This window comes from Catharus ustulatus, chromosome 6 (assembly GCF_009819885.2).
Source record: "Catharus ustulatus isolate bCatUst1 chromosome 6, bCatUst1.pri.v2, whole genome shotgun sequence".
Classification (NCBI taxonomy): domain Eukaryota; kingdom Metazoa; phylum Chordata; class Aves; order Passeriformes; family Turdidae; genus Catharus; species Catharus ustulatus.
Window position 1 is genome coordinate 44,199,814 of NC_046226.1, and position 17,123 is coordinate 44,216,936.

Genomic DNA, 17,123 nt, shown 5'->3' on the forward strand with positions numbered 1-17,123 from the left:
TGTTAACAGGAGTTAAGTTGCTGCCAAATACATAGTCACAGCCTGAACTGCAAAGTCAATGAAGTCAATTCAAACTAGCCTTAATGTGGTTCTGTATTGTCCCCAATTCTACACACAGTGGTCACAAAATTAGCCATATAAAAGCCTTCCTCTCTTATGAGTACAGAAGTCTAAGCAACAAAATTGCTGTTCCTGCAGTAGCCTTGATAAAGACATTCTGCTGACATACAGGTATTTTTCTCATCTGATGAAAGCTGCAGTAGGCAGCAGTGCTCAGGATATGCACAGGATACACACTGCCTGCACCTACCTTCTTGCATGAGCCTGCAGCAGGGGCAGGAGGGCAGAAAGAACCAAGGTCAGCAGCTGACCCAGGAAGATTTGGATTCTTGTAGCTGCAATGCGTTATTACCACTACAGTGAGCTTCCAGTGTTTACTGTACACACAGAGATTGGTATGCAGGGAGATGGGCTGTCTGAGCAAATAAACAGAAAAGGCCAGGGTCCAAGTCAGACTGAACAATAGACTGGGGAGAATGCAAGACTCCTCTTTAGCTGGACTTCCCTCCAGGAAACCCAGCTCATACTGAAATCCTCCTGTATCCTGTGCCCTAGTCTGGGGGTGTTGACTCGGTTCCAGCTAATCATGTAAATCGTATTTGCAGAAGGAGGTGAGTGCAGGCTGCTGGATGCTCCCAACAAAGTATTCTGGAAGAAGTCTCCCTGCTCTAACATGGGAGGAGAGTTAGCCTCAGCATTTTGAGAGAAGTTTGTCTGCTCAAGAGCCCCCCAAACGCAACTGCTTCTTTAGTGAATAGGTGACCATGCATCAGACCTCAGAAATATTAAACCTCCTCTGCTGCCTACTTATCTTGGGAAACGGGAATGGTTGTTCAAACACAGTGACTCCATGACTCCAGCAGAAGGAGATTTTTAGACTCTGAGGCTCCCACATCAAGATGACAGGGGCTGGAACTGTGTAGTATTTGAGGCTTACTGTGGTTTTAAGCTGACCAAGACAAAGAGAAAATTGGGACAGGAAGTTTCTACCTGAGAATTAATATCCAAGCCCAAACCTGGGTGGTAAGAAAGCTATTTCTCAACCTTTTGCAATTCACAAACCAAATAGTATTTGAGAGGGGGAAAAAATGAAAATGAAAGTGGGAGTCTCGGAGAATTCTACATACTACCAGTGTTTGTCAATTTGCTCAATAAAGAAATTATCTAATTAATAAAATTAATCTTATTAATAAAATACTGACATTTTGGAAAAATTAAATTACACATAATCACAGCCATTTTGACTGGGATTTTGAGTGGAATACTGACACTGCTCTCTTCCAACAGTCAGAAATCGGCAAGTATTCCAATGTCTGGACTCTTTATGGATCAACAGTGGTTCATAGTTCACAAGGATTAAATTGATTGATACTGGTTTGGAGCTTGTAGTAATGATCTTGAAAACCAAGGTAGCTAGGATTTCTGTGTGCTTTTGTGCTTTCTATCAGTTATTTTAATATGCTGCATATTCATAGATGAAGCTGGTAAAGTCACTGTACTTGCTTTTTCAAAAACAATGTAAAGTGACTTTTTTTGGAAATAAGTGAGATATTTTCACCTCTTTTTGCAATTTGGAAGTGGACTATTCCTATTTTTACATTTCCTGTTCCAGGAAGGAAATAGGGTTTTAAAATTCTTGTTACTATAGACTTTTCTTTCCTAGTTGAATCAAATCTGAATCAGTGGCGATACTGAAAGAGTTATGCTTCCTGTTTGCTTCTGCTTAAGAAAAAGTTCTAGTAAGAACTGTTGAAAATGCAGCTGTAATTAATTGATATCCAACTTTCTCCAAACACTGTTTAATATTTACTTATCAATTGAAGTCCTTACATTAAACAGTATCTCAATTGCCTTTCCTTGTAGAAATGGAGACAGGAAAATTCTCAAGGGTGTTGTGAATACTCTTTATGTTCTACTGTAGAAAACATGTTTTCTCTAGGACTTCTGCCTCAGTTTATGGAATTAGAGCATTTCCAGTCTATTTCCAAATGAAATGTAGCTGGGAGAATCCTGACTACTTAAAAACCATATTGATTCTTACAATAAAAGCAGAGGCAAATGCTAGTCCAAATCCAATTTAGGTTGCAATATCCTGATTTTTACCTTGGACATGGGATTCTTCATGCAACTTCCCCTTTTACCCCCATCTTTCTATAGTTACATTGAATTTTGTGTGCCGATTCAGCTGGAACATTCCACTCTTGGAGGGAGTCCATTTTCAGCAACAATTGAAATATTTACTACTTGTATAAGTTGTGAAATATTTTAGAATATTATAGAATAAACTAGCAATTTTCCTCACCATTACCATCACATTTACAGAAATGACAAATGGCTTTCAGTGATATTATGTAAGCACTAATTCACTAATGATTGTAGTCTATGGAGGAATAAGAATCTCACACGGTCAATTTCATTTATGGGGAAAATGAAATTAAAAATTAGGAGCCTAATTTTCAGTAGGTTCTCTCAACTCCTCTTAAAAATCAGATCAAGTTACATCTGCATGGTAAAGTCAAGCAGACCAAGAATCTGTAGAATAGATGGTGTACTCAGACAGCTGCTGCTGAGGATCTGACATGCACACTATGCATAGTCCAGTTTTTTTCAACTGAAATCACCTTCATTTGCATCCCCTGGAGTGAATGCCTAATGAAGTCTGAGCATGTTGGGTATGCTTCTGGAGAACATTTTTCAGTTTAATTTCACTCATCAGCCCCAATGCAAAATGAAACACAGGCAACAGAGACATTCTGGAGATTTGCATCAAAACCCCAGTCCTGATTTGTTGCAGCAGACACCTCATTAGGAGTAGAAACAAACCAAGACACAGACTCTCATTCAACAACATGAAAAGGGTTCTAGTTAATTTTCCTTTACATCTTGGCCATCCATCTGCCTACAGCAAGCTCCTACTGCAGGGTCCAACTGCAGACTCTGCTGGCTATTTCCTGCTGGACTGTGGCTGCAAGTGTTGGTTTGTACACTCTGACCACAGCTATCACCCACCTCAGCTATGGGTACAACCTCCAACAGCAGCTCTGACTCCATCAGACCCAAACTGACCTCATAGCAGATCTTTTACTGCAGCAACTCTCTTCCTTGTTTCATTCTTCTTTGTGTCTCTCTGGATCATTCCTCAAGGCTCTGCTACTTCCTCAAGGTCCTTTTATCCAGACCCTCTTCCTCAAGAGTCCCTCCTGACTAGCCAACCCACCCCTTTTATCACATTTATCTTTATTAGTCACAGCTTTGACCCATTAAAGACAAAGTCATTCCTCTTCTTTGGTAGTTAGTACAACTGTGACTTATCAGGGGCAAGGTTGCTTGTAATCCCTTCTTCTACACCTACACTGATCCAAATGAAAACACCAGTGGAACCACATCACAAGCATTGCAGGCAGGACTGTTGCAATGGCTGTGCTCTGTCCCACGCTTTTGTCACTTCACTGCACACTACAGTCACAATGGAGAGAAAAGGCACAACAGGCTGACACATGGTTCTGCTGTTTCCAGACCGGTACAGGAGGTCCTACTTTTAGGCACATTTCCTGAGGTGTAAAGCATCTATACTTCTCTTAACTCTGACAGCTTGTATCTGACGGTATGAGAATTCATTCTGCTTCATTTCAAGACATGCTGATTCAGAACAGTTGGTGACCCAGAGCTGCCTTACTACCAAAACCCTGTGTTTGTGTTGATTTAAACATTGCTTTTACTGCTGGAAGAAATTTTTCTTGAAAGTAGTGCTTCAGCTCCATGGTATTTGTGTCACTGCATAATGAAGTTGCATAACGTTACATCACTGTACGCTGGCAAGATGCTGTAACACGAGGATTCAGGCAGCAGTGCTCCTGTGTAGCACTGGCACAAAGAGTTACAGGCAAGAGTGGAGAAACCTTTGAGGCCTGATTTAGACCACTGTATTCACATTTTATATATTGTATGCCTTTTATAATTACAGGTTTCTATTGTACGTGGATATAAAGTCAGCTACCAATGCCCAGCCTCTCTGTTGCATGCACAGATTCTCTTCCTGAGCTGACACAAACCCTCAGCAAACATATTGTTGTCACAGGAACACTCGACCAGTAAAACCATGCCTGCAGCTGTCTCCCCTGAGCTCTGGTTCCCCAGGCAGTGGCTCTGCTGTGATACACCCTGTCAGAGTGGGGATGAACAGCCTGGTCATAACAACCAAGCACCCCAGTGATAGGGCAGCATCAGCAGCTATCAGCCAGGGAATTACTTCCTAGGGTTAATGTTAAGAGTCATGACAATTTGGTTTACCCTTCAACTAAGGTAATTTTTAGCCATGTCAAAAGATGTTTTTAACAGAAAATATACTGGGGAGACTGGTTTAAACAACAGCTATCAAAACAAAACATTCTAGGTTCAGCTATGTCATTTTTTGAAAGCTGTGGCACTCTTCAGTAGCCCTTTGATTCAGTCTCTGGTACGATGAGGCACCGTGCATCACACATCAGTTGATGCTGATCTGCTACAATGCAGTCATTGTGGGGACAAGGAATGAAGTTGGATTGTTTGCAGGATGTATCAGTCAGGAGGAAACAGAACAACAAGCAGAGCAGTGCTTAGGTGCTCTTTTTAGCATAGCTGAAGATTCAGCTAACTCATCAAACGACATACCTTGGGATGCCAGGATTAAATACAGCATGTCCTAAGGGGCTGGAAGTTTTGCAAGCTCCATTCTGCAGTTTACTGAGAGGAAGAAATATAAAACGCCACAGCCATAAAATATTCTGAATTAAGGAAAAAACCCTCATTAAATTAGTAACCACCAACAGGACATGCACTGAATAAACACCAGAACTTTCTGCTTTCACAAGCAACAAACACACAGTTCTCATCTTTGATAAACCAAACCTGCCAAAGCTCTCACGCTGAACATGAGAGTCACACCACTGACAGCTCCCTCCTGCCACACCACAGCTTGGTTTGCACCTCATGTGCTCACAGGGTCACAGCTGCTGCTGTGCATCCCTTGGAGACACAGAGCTGCTGGGCACAGCACAGCGTGACTGCATGACCTACAGAACTGCAATGTTTTGTTTGTTTTCGCCTCCAAACAGCACCTCTGCCATGCTTCCCCCTCTCTGGGTCACGATGAATGAATACAAAATGGTTAAAGATATTTTTCTGGAGAAAGTATTAATTTCTGTTACACATGCTGCATTTAATATGCAATAGATGATTGGCATTGGGGATGAAGTCTGTTTTGGTGTATTTTACATAATCTGCTTGAAGAGCTTCCCTTAAAAGAAAGTAATTAGTTTGTACTATTTTGCATATCATTCTTATCCTATTGGTAAGAGCCCAGCAGACAGCTAGTTGGATTCAATTTACTTGTGGCATAATGTTTCACATAAACACAGTCTGAAGTCTTAATGTAATTAGATAATTTCTTCTGTTCTGACGTCGCCTCACACACCCTAACTAACACCGGATATTTTGTAAAGCTCCAGAGAAGACAATATAAGCTGCCAAGTGGAAACTTCTTTGAGAGGCTGACTCCTGAAATTACAGATGCACAAACACAGCTGCATTTGTGCTATTTCTAAAATGCCAGAGGCAAAGCATTTAATATACATTTATACAGATATGAAACACCCCTCTGGGGATTTACTACTTACACACGTGGAAGTGAACAGCGGCAGCAGCAGATAAATAATGAAAAAGTCAATTACGTTTTAAAGAGCCTTTTAATTTTAATAGTCCACAGTGATGTTAATAATACAGGGAAGGACATTTTCAAAGCATTTATCTTGATATTTACCCTTATGATGCTTTGGTAATTTAAGCATGTGGTTGTGGAGAGGTAGAGCTTTAGCTCTACCTCTCTAGAGAAAGAGAAATCATTTATATTCCAGTTTGTTAGTTTTTACAATTCTGCTCTTCTGTTTTGAGGCATTAAATAGAGGCTTTTCTGAGTGTTTGTATTATACCTCCTCTTTTCTGAGTTTTAAGCCATATAAAATAGAGAAAGAAACAGTTTTTTGTTGAAAACTGCTGTTGAAACTGTTTTCTCTTGCAATTATATGCGTGATCAAGGCATAGTTGAAATGAACTGTGGCTTTATGATTTTATTGCTATTTCTTAGCACCTAAATCTGGAGTTCTTTGAGCTAGCCAACATATTAACACAGAATGAAAAGACAATCATAGCCAGTAAGGCAGAAATAAGCCCTCCAAAAGTGTAATTTCAAACCAATAAAAGGCAGCAATTGCAACAAAAGGGGCTTGAATGACTCTGGTATTTCCTTGATAATGGGATATGAATCCTTTTGCCTTACTGAGCTGTAACTTAAACTAATGGTGGCTGTTCTCTCTCTGTGAGCTATTCTCATATGAAATGAGCTGATGGGTTCTGGTAGCCGTTTTGGGTCACAGCAACGACCTTACAGCTCTCCTTACCTCCCTCTCTGCAGGCAGCCTGAGCTGCAGGAGCAGAGACAACGCGATTTCTTGAAGTGCCTGGGTGCCCGAGGCTGCCTTGATCTGCCACTGGCTGTTTCACACACCTGCCCTCACCACAAATGTAAACGGAGCCCATGCACAGCTGGCTGAAGTGGTTCAAGGCTGGTGTTTCTCCTCCTGAGGCAGATCCAGTGTGAGTGGCTTCCTGCTGGGAGGCCCCTGGCACCCAGTGGCTAAAGGCAGGCAGTGCAGAGAACAGTGCTCAAGGGGGATTTAGGCTGTGGAAGAGTGGAAGGGCGACAGGAAAACATGGCAGACTGAGAATGGTTAGGCAGAGTTTATAGGTTGTGTCACAGCAACATTGCAGACTGCAGTGGGCTGGGGTACAGCGAGACTTTGTGATGAGCACAGAACATTAAACTGATTTAATGCGCCTACAGCTGCTTTGTGGATACTTGGCATCACTGCTGGCCCTTGATGTTTCACTCTAAAGGCTAAACTGCCAGAAGTCACCAGGATGGCCTGAGGCCCCACAGATGTGCAGAAACTGCTCTCCTGCCAGCAGTGGTTCCCAGGAATAGATCTCAACAACTACTTGCTGCTGAAGGTGGCTTCCTCTGCTGGAAGAAAGAAGCCATGACACTGAAACAGGCACGTTTGAGGCTTGCTGTTTTACATACCTTGTCTCACAGGACACATTTCTGGCAGCTGTTATGACCAGTTTACCAATGAACTCCAGCATGTTTGAGCTTTCCCTTGCTGCCTTCCCCTCCACATTTAGCATTTGCTTGCACAGAGTGCAAGGCTACCTCCAGTAGCTAAAAGGGAGAGCTGGGAGCCCAGGCTGGTGCTGGCCTCTGCCTCCTTGTTCAGCTTCAGCATGACCACGTCATGCTAAGGGACACTGACATTCAAAAGGAGAGTGGGGAGGAAAGGCTTGTTTACTTTGTTTCTTTTATGAGAACTATTAAATGTCTTGCTTTTGTTTGTGCTGGCTTGCTCCTTCTTTCTTGTCAGAACTGACTCTGTTATGCCATTGGGGCTGCAAATACCTCATGGAAAATATTTTGTTACATGCTTTAATTTGCTTTATAAAACCAGATGTAGTTCCATTGATTCTTACACAGAATTTTCTCCCAGTAGTTTTGTGAGCATCAATGAATGGTCGTTACATCTTAATGTGACCTTTAATAAAAACAATGGTAAAAGCTTGGTATGATGCTCAAGCCAAATGCTCTTGGCTGGGAATCACTCAAAAAGCTTCTTTTTGTCCCAACAACACATTCATAATCTCATGAATAGTCTGAGCTGCCTATCAAATTTTATAGGGATTGTCTTGCAGCAGAGGGCAAAGAAAATTGCCTTAGATGAGCTGTTAATGTGCAATGCCTTCTTTACAAGTGTTAGGCCACTCACTTTACAGTTTTAATACAGATTTACAGCAGTGTGAGGCTGCTCACTTTCCAGCTGTAATGCAGGCAACTGTCCACAGACTTACAGAGCACACAGAGTATCTGCTGGCACGAGCCTTACAGATCACATCTGTCAGCAGTGGTCTTATCCTCTAATTTGCAGTCCCATTTGACGAGTCTCAAGTATCAGCAATCCAAACTGAAAAGGCAGTTCAGCTGCTTCAGCTGAGAGGCCAGGGAGGAAGGAATACTGTCATCTGAAAACTGGCATGGAAGAGTACAAACCTGAGTGATAACCACATGGCTTGGCTCCATTCCTTAAAAAACCCTAACAATAAAAGGATGACAGGTCCTTGGTGAGTAGAGATGGGGCCAAATAGGAAAAGTGTTAATTCTACATTACATGCACTTTGTTGGGCCACTGCAAGAGACAACAGACTGGCAATGAACAGAGTGCACAGCCATGCAGAGCCAGGCCAGCACTGCTAATCATGCCCATAGTGTATCCCCAGTGCTTCTACCCTATTCTCACTATCACAGAATTAATGGGTTTCACCAACAGAAATAAATGTAGGAAACTGGAAGATGCAAAGAACCTGACTTGCCTAAGTCTGTTAAAGCGAGGATTACTTATGAAGTCCAATGATCAGTTCAGAAACTTTCCCCAATAACACACACCAATCAGTTTTTCTGAATTGCAGCAAAAAGTATTTTGTGCCAAAATACTAATTACGGGTAACTGTTTGGAAATCCTGTTCTGTGAAGTTCTGCAGGGCTTAACTGGCTGGGGCACAGAGCTTTCCTCTCTCACACAGTCTATACCCAGGCCCATGAACACACTTGATGTCACCTCTCTACTGCATTCCTTTAGAGCGAAGTGCTGCATTTCTAATTTGGAAAAGGATAGGAAACCTTCTTACTAAAATTGCACACACCCAGCAGGGAGCAGTTACAGAGCAGAGCCTTGCCTTGCAGCTGGAAACCCTTTAGGAAGAGACCACTTGTCTGCAACACATGCTCCAGTGAATACAGGCTATGCTGTGGGGAAAAAACTAATAATTCTTCCCATCAAATCCTTAATATCCCAAGGACTGTCCCAGGGAACCTTGAATGGACAAAATGAGATAGAATTGTTTGGTTCTTTCCCTGGAGTATAAAAAATTACAGTTCTCCAGGTATTGTAGGGAAACTAAATTTATTATTTCTTTTTTTTTACTTCTCAAGGAGAAAAAAAAATACCTGCACTACTTTAGGGAGAACCATTTGCAGATACCCTAGACGGGATCAACCAAGAGAGAGTCACATCAGTCAGTACTCCAGCTGTATCATCCAGGTCTGGGTGCAGACAAATTTGACAACCCAGAGGCAGAGTTTAATTTTCAGATTCAATGACTGGACAATTTGGTTCATGAGATCAAACTCAATTCCTGCACATAGTGCTGTGACTCATCTGCAGGCTCAGAGCTCACAGCTGAGTCCCCTTGGGTGATACAGACATGAAATCATGGTAAAAAAAACAGCTGTGAGAAAACATATCTGGAGGTCATCCAATCTATCTCACTCCCCTAAGTGGGTTTCTTTTTTCAAACTCAGAGAGAAGTGCCTCTGGCACAGCAGATAATTGAAGTGGTGTTTCTCAAACCTTCCTGATAATCACACTGATCACAGGGCCAGCCTTCCTTTCAGGATGCAGTCTCACACTTCATCCCTGATAATTTCATTTTGGAGGCCTTGACCTTGAAGACAGAAGAATGAAGCAGGGAAAGAAGAAAGGGAAGAAGGGAAGGAAAGAGGAGAGGAAGGAAGGGAGGGAATAAGAAAAAAAAAAAGAAAATATCAAACCAAATAAAGCATTTTACTAAGCATTTCTGTCAGCTTCAGTTGTTTCAAATTTGATATCAAACAAACAGTATTTCAATTTTGATATTAAATCAAACCTGTAATTATTTCTTCATAATTATAAGGCTCCCAGAGTGAGGAAATGGCAACAATAGGAGTTGGACTGGAGAACAAATTCAGTGGGATGCCAGCTGTGTTTACTGGGGCAGCATCTTTGCTCTGAGTATGTAATTCACAGGTAAATGTTCTCTCACCACACAGTCCTGTGAGAGCTGGCAGTGACAGCTATCTGCTCTGTCCACCCCACACCCTCCCATCCTTTGCATCTCTCCACCTACTTGTCTGACAAAGTTACTCTGTACAATTAAGTCCTTAACCCAGGTGTGGTTTGACCTTGGCTGGATGCCCAGCGCCCACCTAAGCCACTCTATCACCCCCTTCCTCAACTGAACAGGGGAGAGAAAATGTAACAAAAGTCAGAACAGTCAGATCACTCACCACATTACCATCATGGGCAGAACAGCCTTGGCTCAGAGAAATTAACTGAATTCATTACTAGGCAAAATCAGAGCAGGATAATGAAAGAACAAATTCTAAAAGTACATTCCTCCCACCCTTCCCTGCTACCTGGACTTAACTTTATTCTTGATTCACTACCTCCTCCCAGTGGTGCAGGGGTACAGGGAATGGGGGTATAGTCACTTCATCAGATGTTTCTGATGCTGCTTTCTCCTCAGGGGAAGATTCCTTCCCCTGCTCCAGCACAGCCTCCCTCCCACAGGAGACAGCTCCCCATGAACTTCTCCAATGTGAGTCCTTCCCACAGGCTGCAGTTCTTCATGACATCTCCAGTGTGTGTCCCTTCCACAGGATGCAGTCCTTAGAAACATCCAGCATGGCGTGCCCCGTGGTCACAGGTCCTGACAGCAAGCCTGCTCCAGCTTCTCACTCCATGGGTCTCCTGCTTGAAGCCTCCTCCAGCCCACGGGCTCCCAGCTTCCTTCAGGTGTGCAGGTGGATCTCTGCATCCCTGTGGTCCTCCTGGGCTGCAGGGGCACAGCTGCCTCACCATGGGCTGTGCCAGGGGCTGCAGGGGAATTTCAGCTCCAGCACCCAGAGCACCTCTTTCTCGTCTTTCTCCAGAGAGCTTGGTGCCTGCAGGGCTGTTTCTCTCACACAGTCTCACTCCTCTCTCCTCTGGCTGCAATAACTTCTGTGCAATAACCTGTTTTTCCTTCTTAGCCCTGCTATCCCAGGGGTGCTCCCACCATCACCGATGGGCTTGACCTTGGCCAGTGGCAGGTCCATCCTGGAGCCACTTGGTTCAGGCTCTGTTGGAGACGGGGGAAGTTTCTGACAACTTGTCAAAGAAGCCACCCGTGTAGCCTCCCCCACTACCAGAACCTTGCCACAGAAACCCCATACACTAGGCATGGATCAACCCAATTTTACTAAAGTCTTGTAAAGTCGTTGTTTTAGAAAGGCTCTGAAAAAATGTAAGTGTCCCTCTCCCCAGTTAGATATGGCATTTCAGAGGTGTTACTGCTTAGGAAATGCTGCTTAGTCTCATTGGTTTGGGAACATGAAAAGCAGGCAGATTGTAAGAGGTCAACGATGCAAGTACAAATATATCCTGTGAACAATCCCGTTTCCTTTAGGCACACTTCCTCAGATTGTAACACAGTCTTGCTTTCCACGGTGCCTTCATTCTGTTTATCCTTTCCCAACCCCCACACTTACTGCTGATGTTAAGAAATGCCCAGACTCATTACTGCAGGATGTAATGTGCTATACAGAGTTCCCTTACCTTCCTCGCACTCGGGACAGAAGTCACGAATCACCTACTGTGATTCATCTAAAGACTGAAGCAGGGTCAAGAGAAAGTGATTCTGGTTTCCTGACTCTTAAATTCTGACCTCTAACCACTGGGCCATGCTTTTTTCCATTGGGGTGCTATTGTTTAACCCACTGACTGCAAACCTTTCATTCTGAAAACCAAAAATTAATATCTCACCATCCTTCCCTTCACTTTCTGTTCTATCCTAGTGCATAGCATGGAATCTGTTCCTCTGCAAGAGTAAACCCTGTTCCCTGCCAAGCTTGTGAAGCCCAGTGAAAGAAGTGTTTCTATGTTTGCATTCCTCACTGTGCAATATTCTGCTTACAAACCAACAGAGATGGAAATGACGATGGGGATGTGACAGAGGCAGTGATGGGGAAAGATCATAGACTAGTGATGCCCTGGAGCCAGATGAGCTGGAAGCCACACAAGGCAGAGAGAAGACATTCTCTCTCAGAAAGAGGACTTATTTAAATCTCTTAAAAAGTGACACAGCTTGCAAAGATAACGCTCCGTATCTCTGCGGCAGTGCCGTGATAAATCCTTCACCTCCCGTTCCCGCTGGCTGGAATCAGCGCGCTTACAGCAGAACTCTAAGGCAGAGTTTTGCACTGAGAGTGGAAAACGCCCCGAGTGGAGCGGCAGGGACAGTACCGAGAGTCCGTGTCCCGGTCCGTGTCCCGGTCCGTGTCCTCCGTGCCCGACCCCGCCCCGGTGAGGGCCGCGTGATGGCGGCGGGCGGAGCGCGGCCGCGCTGACGGCGCCAAGATGGCGGCGCTGCGGGACGGGGACTTCGCGGCGCTGCAGATCCTGCTGAAGGTGAGCGGGGCCGGGCCGCGGGGGACGGGGCCGCCGCTGCCGGGCCGCGGCTGAGCGGCCCCGCTTTGCTCCCCGCCAGGCGCCGTCCAAGGACGCGGTGCGGCAGCTGTGCCAGGAGTGCTTCTCCAGCCCGCCCGCCGCGCTCGGGCCGCTGGCGCAGCGCGCCGGCCCCGGGCTCGCCGTCAGCGCCGAGGAAGCGGAGCAGGTAGGGCCGGGCGGGGCAGCGGCACGGGCGGGGGTGCTCGGGGAGGTGCGGGGCTCCGTCCGTGCCGCTGGTGAAACGGGACGTGCGCGGTAACAGCGAGCCGGGCCCGCGGCGGAAGGGAGCGGGCTGAGGCTGCGCTCCTCAGCCCCATCCTGCTGAGGATGGGCCGCACCTGGATGCCCGGGGCTCTGGTGTGTGGGTCTCCCACCATAAGCTGTATCTCCTGCCTATGAAGGCCCGTCCTGTGCTGTACGTATTGCCTGCTTTTCAAGGCAGCCCCTTCTCCCCTTGCCTCCCACAGCTGGTGTCTGCTTTGCACAACCTCACCAGGCACGTGGTGTACCGCGGCTTGAGCAGGGCGGAAGACATCCTCTGTCTCTTCCCAGAAAGCTTCCACCAAAATCTGAAAAACCTCTTGACTAAGATAATCCTAGACAATATGTAAGTGCTATCCACCTGCCGTTTGCTTTCAGCTGGAGAGTTAAGGCCTGTGTACGTGGTTTGGTATGTGGATAGTTGGCAACATCCACAAGTTATCTTGTTTCTGTAAATTCTGTGTGCCTTGGGCATAATCACACAGACTGGGATGAGCAGAGTTGAACAGAATATGTCATCCGAGTGGAGTGGCCAGCGAAACACAGCCATGGGCACACAGAGTTGTCCCATGACTTTTGAAACAGATGTGGGACACATTCCCAATACGCAAAGCCCCTTTTATCTTAACAGCTGTGTGATGAAAAATGCTACTGTTAATGATAAAACCTAGAAGGCTGGATTTCAGCTCTAGAAAACCTAGGTAGTATCCAGATATCCATCCACCTGTCACCATGGCTCAGGTGCAGAGGCACTGTAAGTGATAAGCGTACAAGAGGTGGTGGCAGAGGAGAGCAGTTCTGCCTGTACATCTCAATGCTTGGAGCCCATTGCTTTGGTAAAACCAGGGAGAAGCTTAGGTGCTTTAAATGAGCTACCCTTCCAGAAGAACCCATGGTTGGTCACCAGTTTGCCTGCCATTACCCACCAGCCTTTCTTTCCATGGCACTCAGTAGCATAGCTAGTCTCTGTCTCCTGCTTACTGCTGGTGACCCTTCAGTCAGGGATAAGCCATGCTAAATGCTTAGCTCTTTTTTTCCCCTCAAAGCACTGTTGATACTGTTTTCTCCACTTTTTTCACAGCTCTGCTTGGAGGAATGAAGCACAAGCCAGTCAGAGTAAGTAGCAGAGTAATCTCAGGAATAAGATTGTCTGCTAGAAAATGTATTCGTGAAGTATCTGACATGCATTACATACAGACCAAGGCAGACATCCCAGCAGACTGATCTGTGTTAACATAAAAAGTGAATGGTTTCCTGCCCCTCCCAAGCCACCAGTAATCCATCTTTGAAAATTAACATACAAGGCTAAACAGATGTATTTTGTGTTGTTGCAAATGCTGCCAAGTGATGGCCCTAACAGACGGTGAACTGGAATTTGTTCCAAAAGCAGGAGCAAGGCAGCCAGTTGTGCACTGCCCCCTGGAGCTCTGTGCAAGGAAGCAGCAGAAGCACGGAGAGAGCCTTTCCCCAAACAGGAAAAAAAATTCAGTTAGACAATGAAGCACAGAGAGGAAGCGACTGGAGTGTCTGTAGTCAGTAGGAAGGCTGCAATCAACCCCTGGGGAGGACACTAAGCTTCTTGCAACAGGCAGAATCCAGACAGGCTGCAATTGCTTACTGAGACAGCTCTTAGCAGCCAAGTTAGACTGTCTGTCTTTCCTTGGGTGGGCCCAAGAGGTCTCCAGCTCTGAGCTATTGATGTCAGTATTGCACCTGTTAAATAGTTTCTGCTAGGCTGATGTAATTAGGATGATATTTGAAATATTTTTAAGGGATGTGAAGATTGCAGTTTGCCAGTATGTTTGCTGTATTGAAGGATGCTTTGGTTCCCAGGCTGGGGAACTTGAAATAACATGTTTTGTACTGCTGGATTTTATGAGCTTTCCTGAGTGCTTTCTTACCAGTTTGAGAGCAGAGCAATAAGCATGCAGGTGCCAAAGCAACTCATGATGGAACACTGGTTGAGTGTAGCAAGGCAGGGCATAAAGATGTGGAGATGACATCTTTGTACTCTCCTTCTCTCAGCTGCTTTGTGAATTTACCTCTGATTCTTGCACTGAACTGTCATTGCATGTAATGATGGGAGAACCCTTTTTGCTCTTCCAGTGTCATGAGGAGGCCTTCAAAGACTAGCTTATTCCAGAGTAATATGATGGGAAACTGCATAGCAGCAACTAAACTTGTAGGCTTCCCAAGGCCAGAAGTGGAGAGGCCTGTGCAAGGTGGTAGTCACAGGTTCCAGGGTCTGGTATCTTCGTGTGCTGCTGAGCCTAACAGAGCCATTTTTTAATCCCCAGTCTCCCTGCCTCGACTGGTGGACATGGACTGGAGGGTGGACATCAAGACATCTTCAGACAGCATCGTAAGAATGGCAGTCCCTACCTGCCTGCTGCAGTTAAAGGTAATGGCAGTGGCTGTGAAGGACCAAAATAATGAAGTCCAGCACCTGACTTGTCAGGGCAAACCAGTTCAGACAGGCATCTGGTGCTTGCCTCATGCCTGGTGGACCATTAGATTTTCTCAGAGATGATACCTGAAATGCCACAGAGCATGTGAATGATGTCTCTGGTGAAAGCTCTCTTGCACAGAAATTTTGTGTGCATGAGGATATGAGAAGTCACCATGTTTGTTCCTTGTTTACTATGGAAAAAGAGAAGATAAACCATAAAGCCATCGTCCTTTAATTCTAAGCGTTCCATCAGCATGTTTAGCTGATTTCATTAGTTAGAAAATGACTTGAGATTATTAATAACTTCCTTCACTGGCCACATCTATCATTTGGGGAGTATACCTAACTTACTGCTTCTGTGCTGCAGAGATTTGGATCCCCCCAACCAATAAAAATTAGATGAGTGGGATTCAGAGGAGGAATTAAAATCTAAATTCTGTGTGTGTGGGGTGGGGTTAAGTATCCTATGTGATATCTGCTGAGATGCTTTTGATACAGATGTGGTTTCCTGTAGGATACTTCCTACAAGTATGTTCAAAATATCCCAATACTCATGGCAGTAGATCTCACTTGCAATGGGAGTGCACTTCACTAGTGAGGCGTAAACAGCTTGGAAAATGTGCTGTGGTTCTTCAGGATGGAGCTAGGTTCCAAATTCAAACCATTTTGTTTAATCTGTGTATTAAATGCTGGCTTTTGTAGTGGCTTTGGAAAAACACATAAATGAATTTTTCATACAACTAATGTCTGCATTCCTATTTTAAAGATTCAGGAAGATGCTGCCTTATGTGGAAATAATCCTGTTGTTTCTGCACTGACCATGGAACTGAGCAAAGAAACCCTGGACACTATGTTAGAAGGTCTGGGAAGGATTCGGGACCAACTTTCTGCTGTTGCAAACAAATGAATGCTCAAGGGATGGATTCCAGCAGCAAAGAAGGGAAGTATTCTCTGCCTGCAGCTGGCTGAAGTTGCAGCCTAGTGTAACATATTGTGTATTTCAGCAAAACAAAACTAAAGAGGTTTCTTTCTTGAATTAATGAGATAGCTTTTGAAAAGCTAACACTCAAATATTCATTTGGTTGGATGCCAAAAAGTGGTTTCCTATTATGTTGTTGAACAAAAGCTGTTCACCGTTTCAGAAGAGGATTTGAGGGCTCAGAGCCTGGCTTAATCACAAGGGTCATAACTGGAAACAGCAAATAGCTGCAGCCAATGAAGCAAGTTCTATCTCTGTCCTGAAATGAGAATCTGAAAGGCTCAAGCTGGGTAATGGGCTGCCTTCCAACATCAGAAAGGAGGGTGCTTCTCTCTGGAATGTGTATGTACTGAGGTGTCTGCTGGATGTAGCACTCTCTCCCTCTCAATGAAGCACAGCCATGCTGCAGATTGTTATTACAGGATAACGTGTTGAAATAGGGCAATTATGCTACAACACATTCCCTTCTGATCAGCTTCATAGCACATTTGCAAAATGACTGTTCTGTACATCTTTAGCAGGAACTAATTTCCTCCTTCTGTTTGAAAAGAATAAAAGGAGTTCAGGAAATTCATGTTTGGGGTTTATTGGATTCTGGGCTTTGCCTTTGCTGCACAGAAACCAAACTGGGAGGATAAAGAATTGAAGGCTGTTTTCTGTGCTGTAGGAGGCCCTTCTGTGGCAATACGTGCCTGTATTTCTCCAAAGTGTTCTGTTGTTTGTGTAAATCTTCGTTTAATTAAAGAATGAACTGCTAATTGATTTTGTGAATCCTTTTCAGTCTGGAAGAGATGTTGTCCTGGGTTACCCCAGCCTCTTTGTGTTGGTGCCAAGTTTCTAGGCTGGTTTAATGGATGTTCATGTTTGTTGCTGAAGAAGGATCTTTTGTTTCCTATTCAAATTGATTTATGTTTTAAACTTCCTTCTCTTCATTGTAATACAATTTCAGGGCACGTTTTTCCATGGGCAATCCACCACTGTACACTAT

General features: G+C 44.6%; 1 protein-coding gene across 2 annotated transcripts; it reads left to right on the forward strand.

Annotated features, from left to right (window-relative positions):
- Window positions 1–12,304: 12,304 nt before the first annotated feature.
- COMMD9 (COMM domain containing 9) lies at window positions 12,305–16,897 on the forward strand. Of its 2 annotated transcripts, XM_033063379.1 has the most exons (6): window positions 12,305–12,407; window positions 12,487–12,612; window positions 12,914–13,053; window positions 13,789–13,823; window positions 15,005–15,108; window positions 15,923–16,897. In XM_033063379.1, the coding sequence occupies exons 1-6, from the start codon at window positions 12,357–12,359 to the stop codon at window positions 16,061–16,063; spliced, it is 597 nt and encodes a 198-aa protein (XP_032919270.1). In that variant the 5' UTR covers window positions 12,305–12,356; the 3' UTR covers window positions 16,064–16,897. The 2 variants fall into 2 exon arrangements, with proteins under 2 accessions (XP_032919270.1, XP_032919271.1); XM_033063380.1 differs by lacking the exon at window positions 12,487–12,612 and having other exon boundaries at window positions 12,331–12,407.
- Window positions 16,898–17,123: the final 226 nt, after the last annotated feature.

What these genes read in the sequence shown, in the direction of transcription:
- COMMD9 (XM_033063379.1), top strand. Translation starts at nt 12,357, where the DNA reads ATGGCGGCGCTGCGGGACGGGGACTTCGCGGCGCTGCAGATCCTGCTG. An exon ending in AAGATAATCCTAGACAATAT is followed by an intron (nt 13,054 to 13,788) that starts GTAAGTGCTATC and finishes CTTTTTTCACAG; the next exon opens with CTCTGCTTGGAGGAATGAAG. An exon ending in TGAAGCACAAGCCAGTCAGA is followed by an intron (nt 13,824 to 15,004) that starts GTAAGTAGCAGA and finishes TTTAATCCCCAG; the next exon opens with TCTCCCTGCCTCGACTGGTG.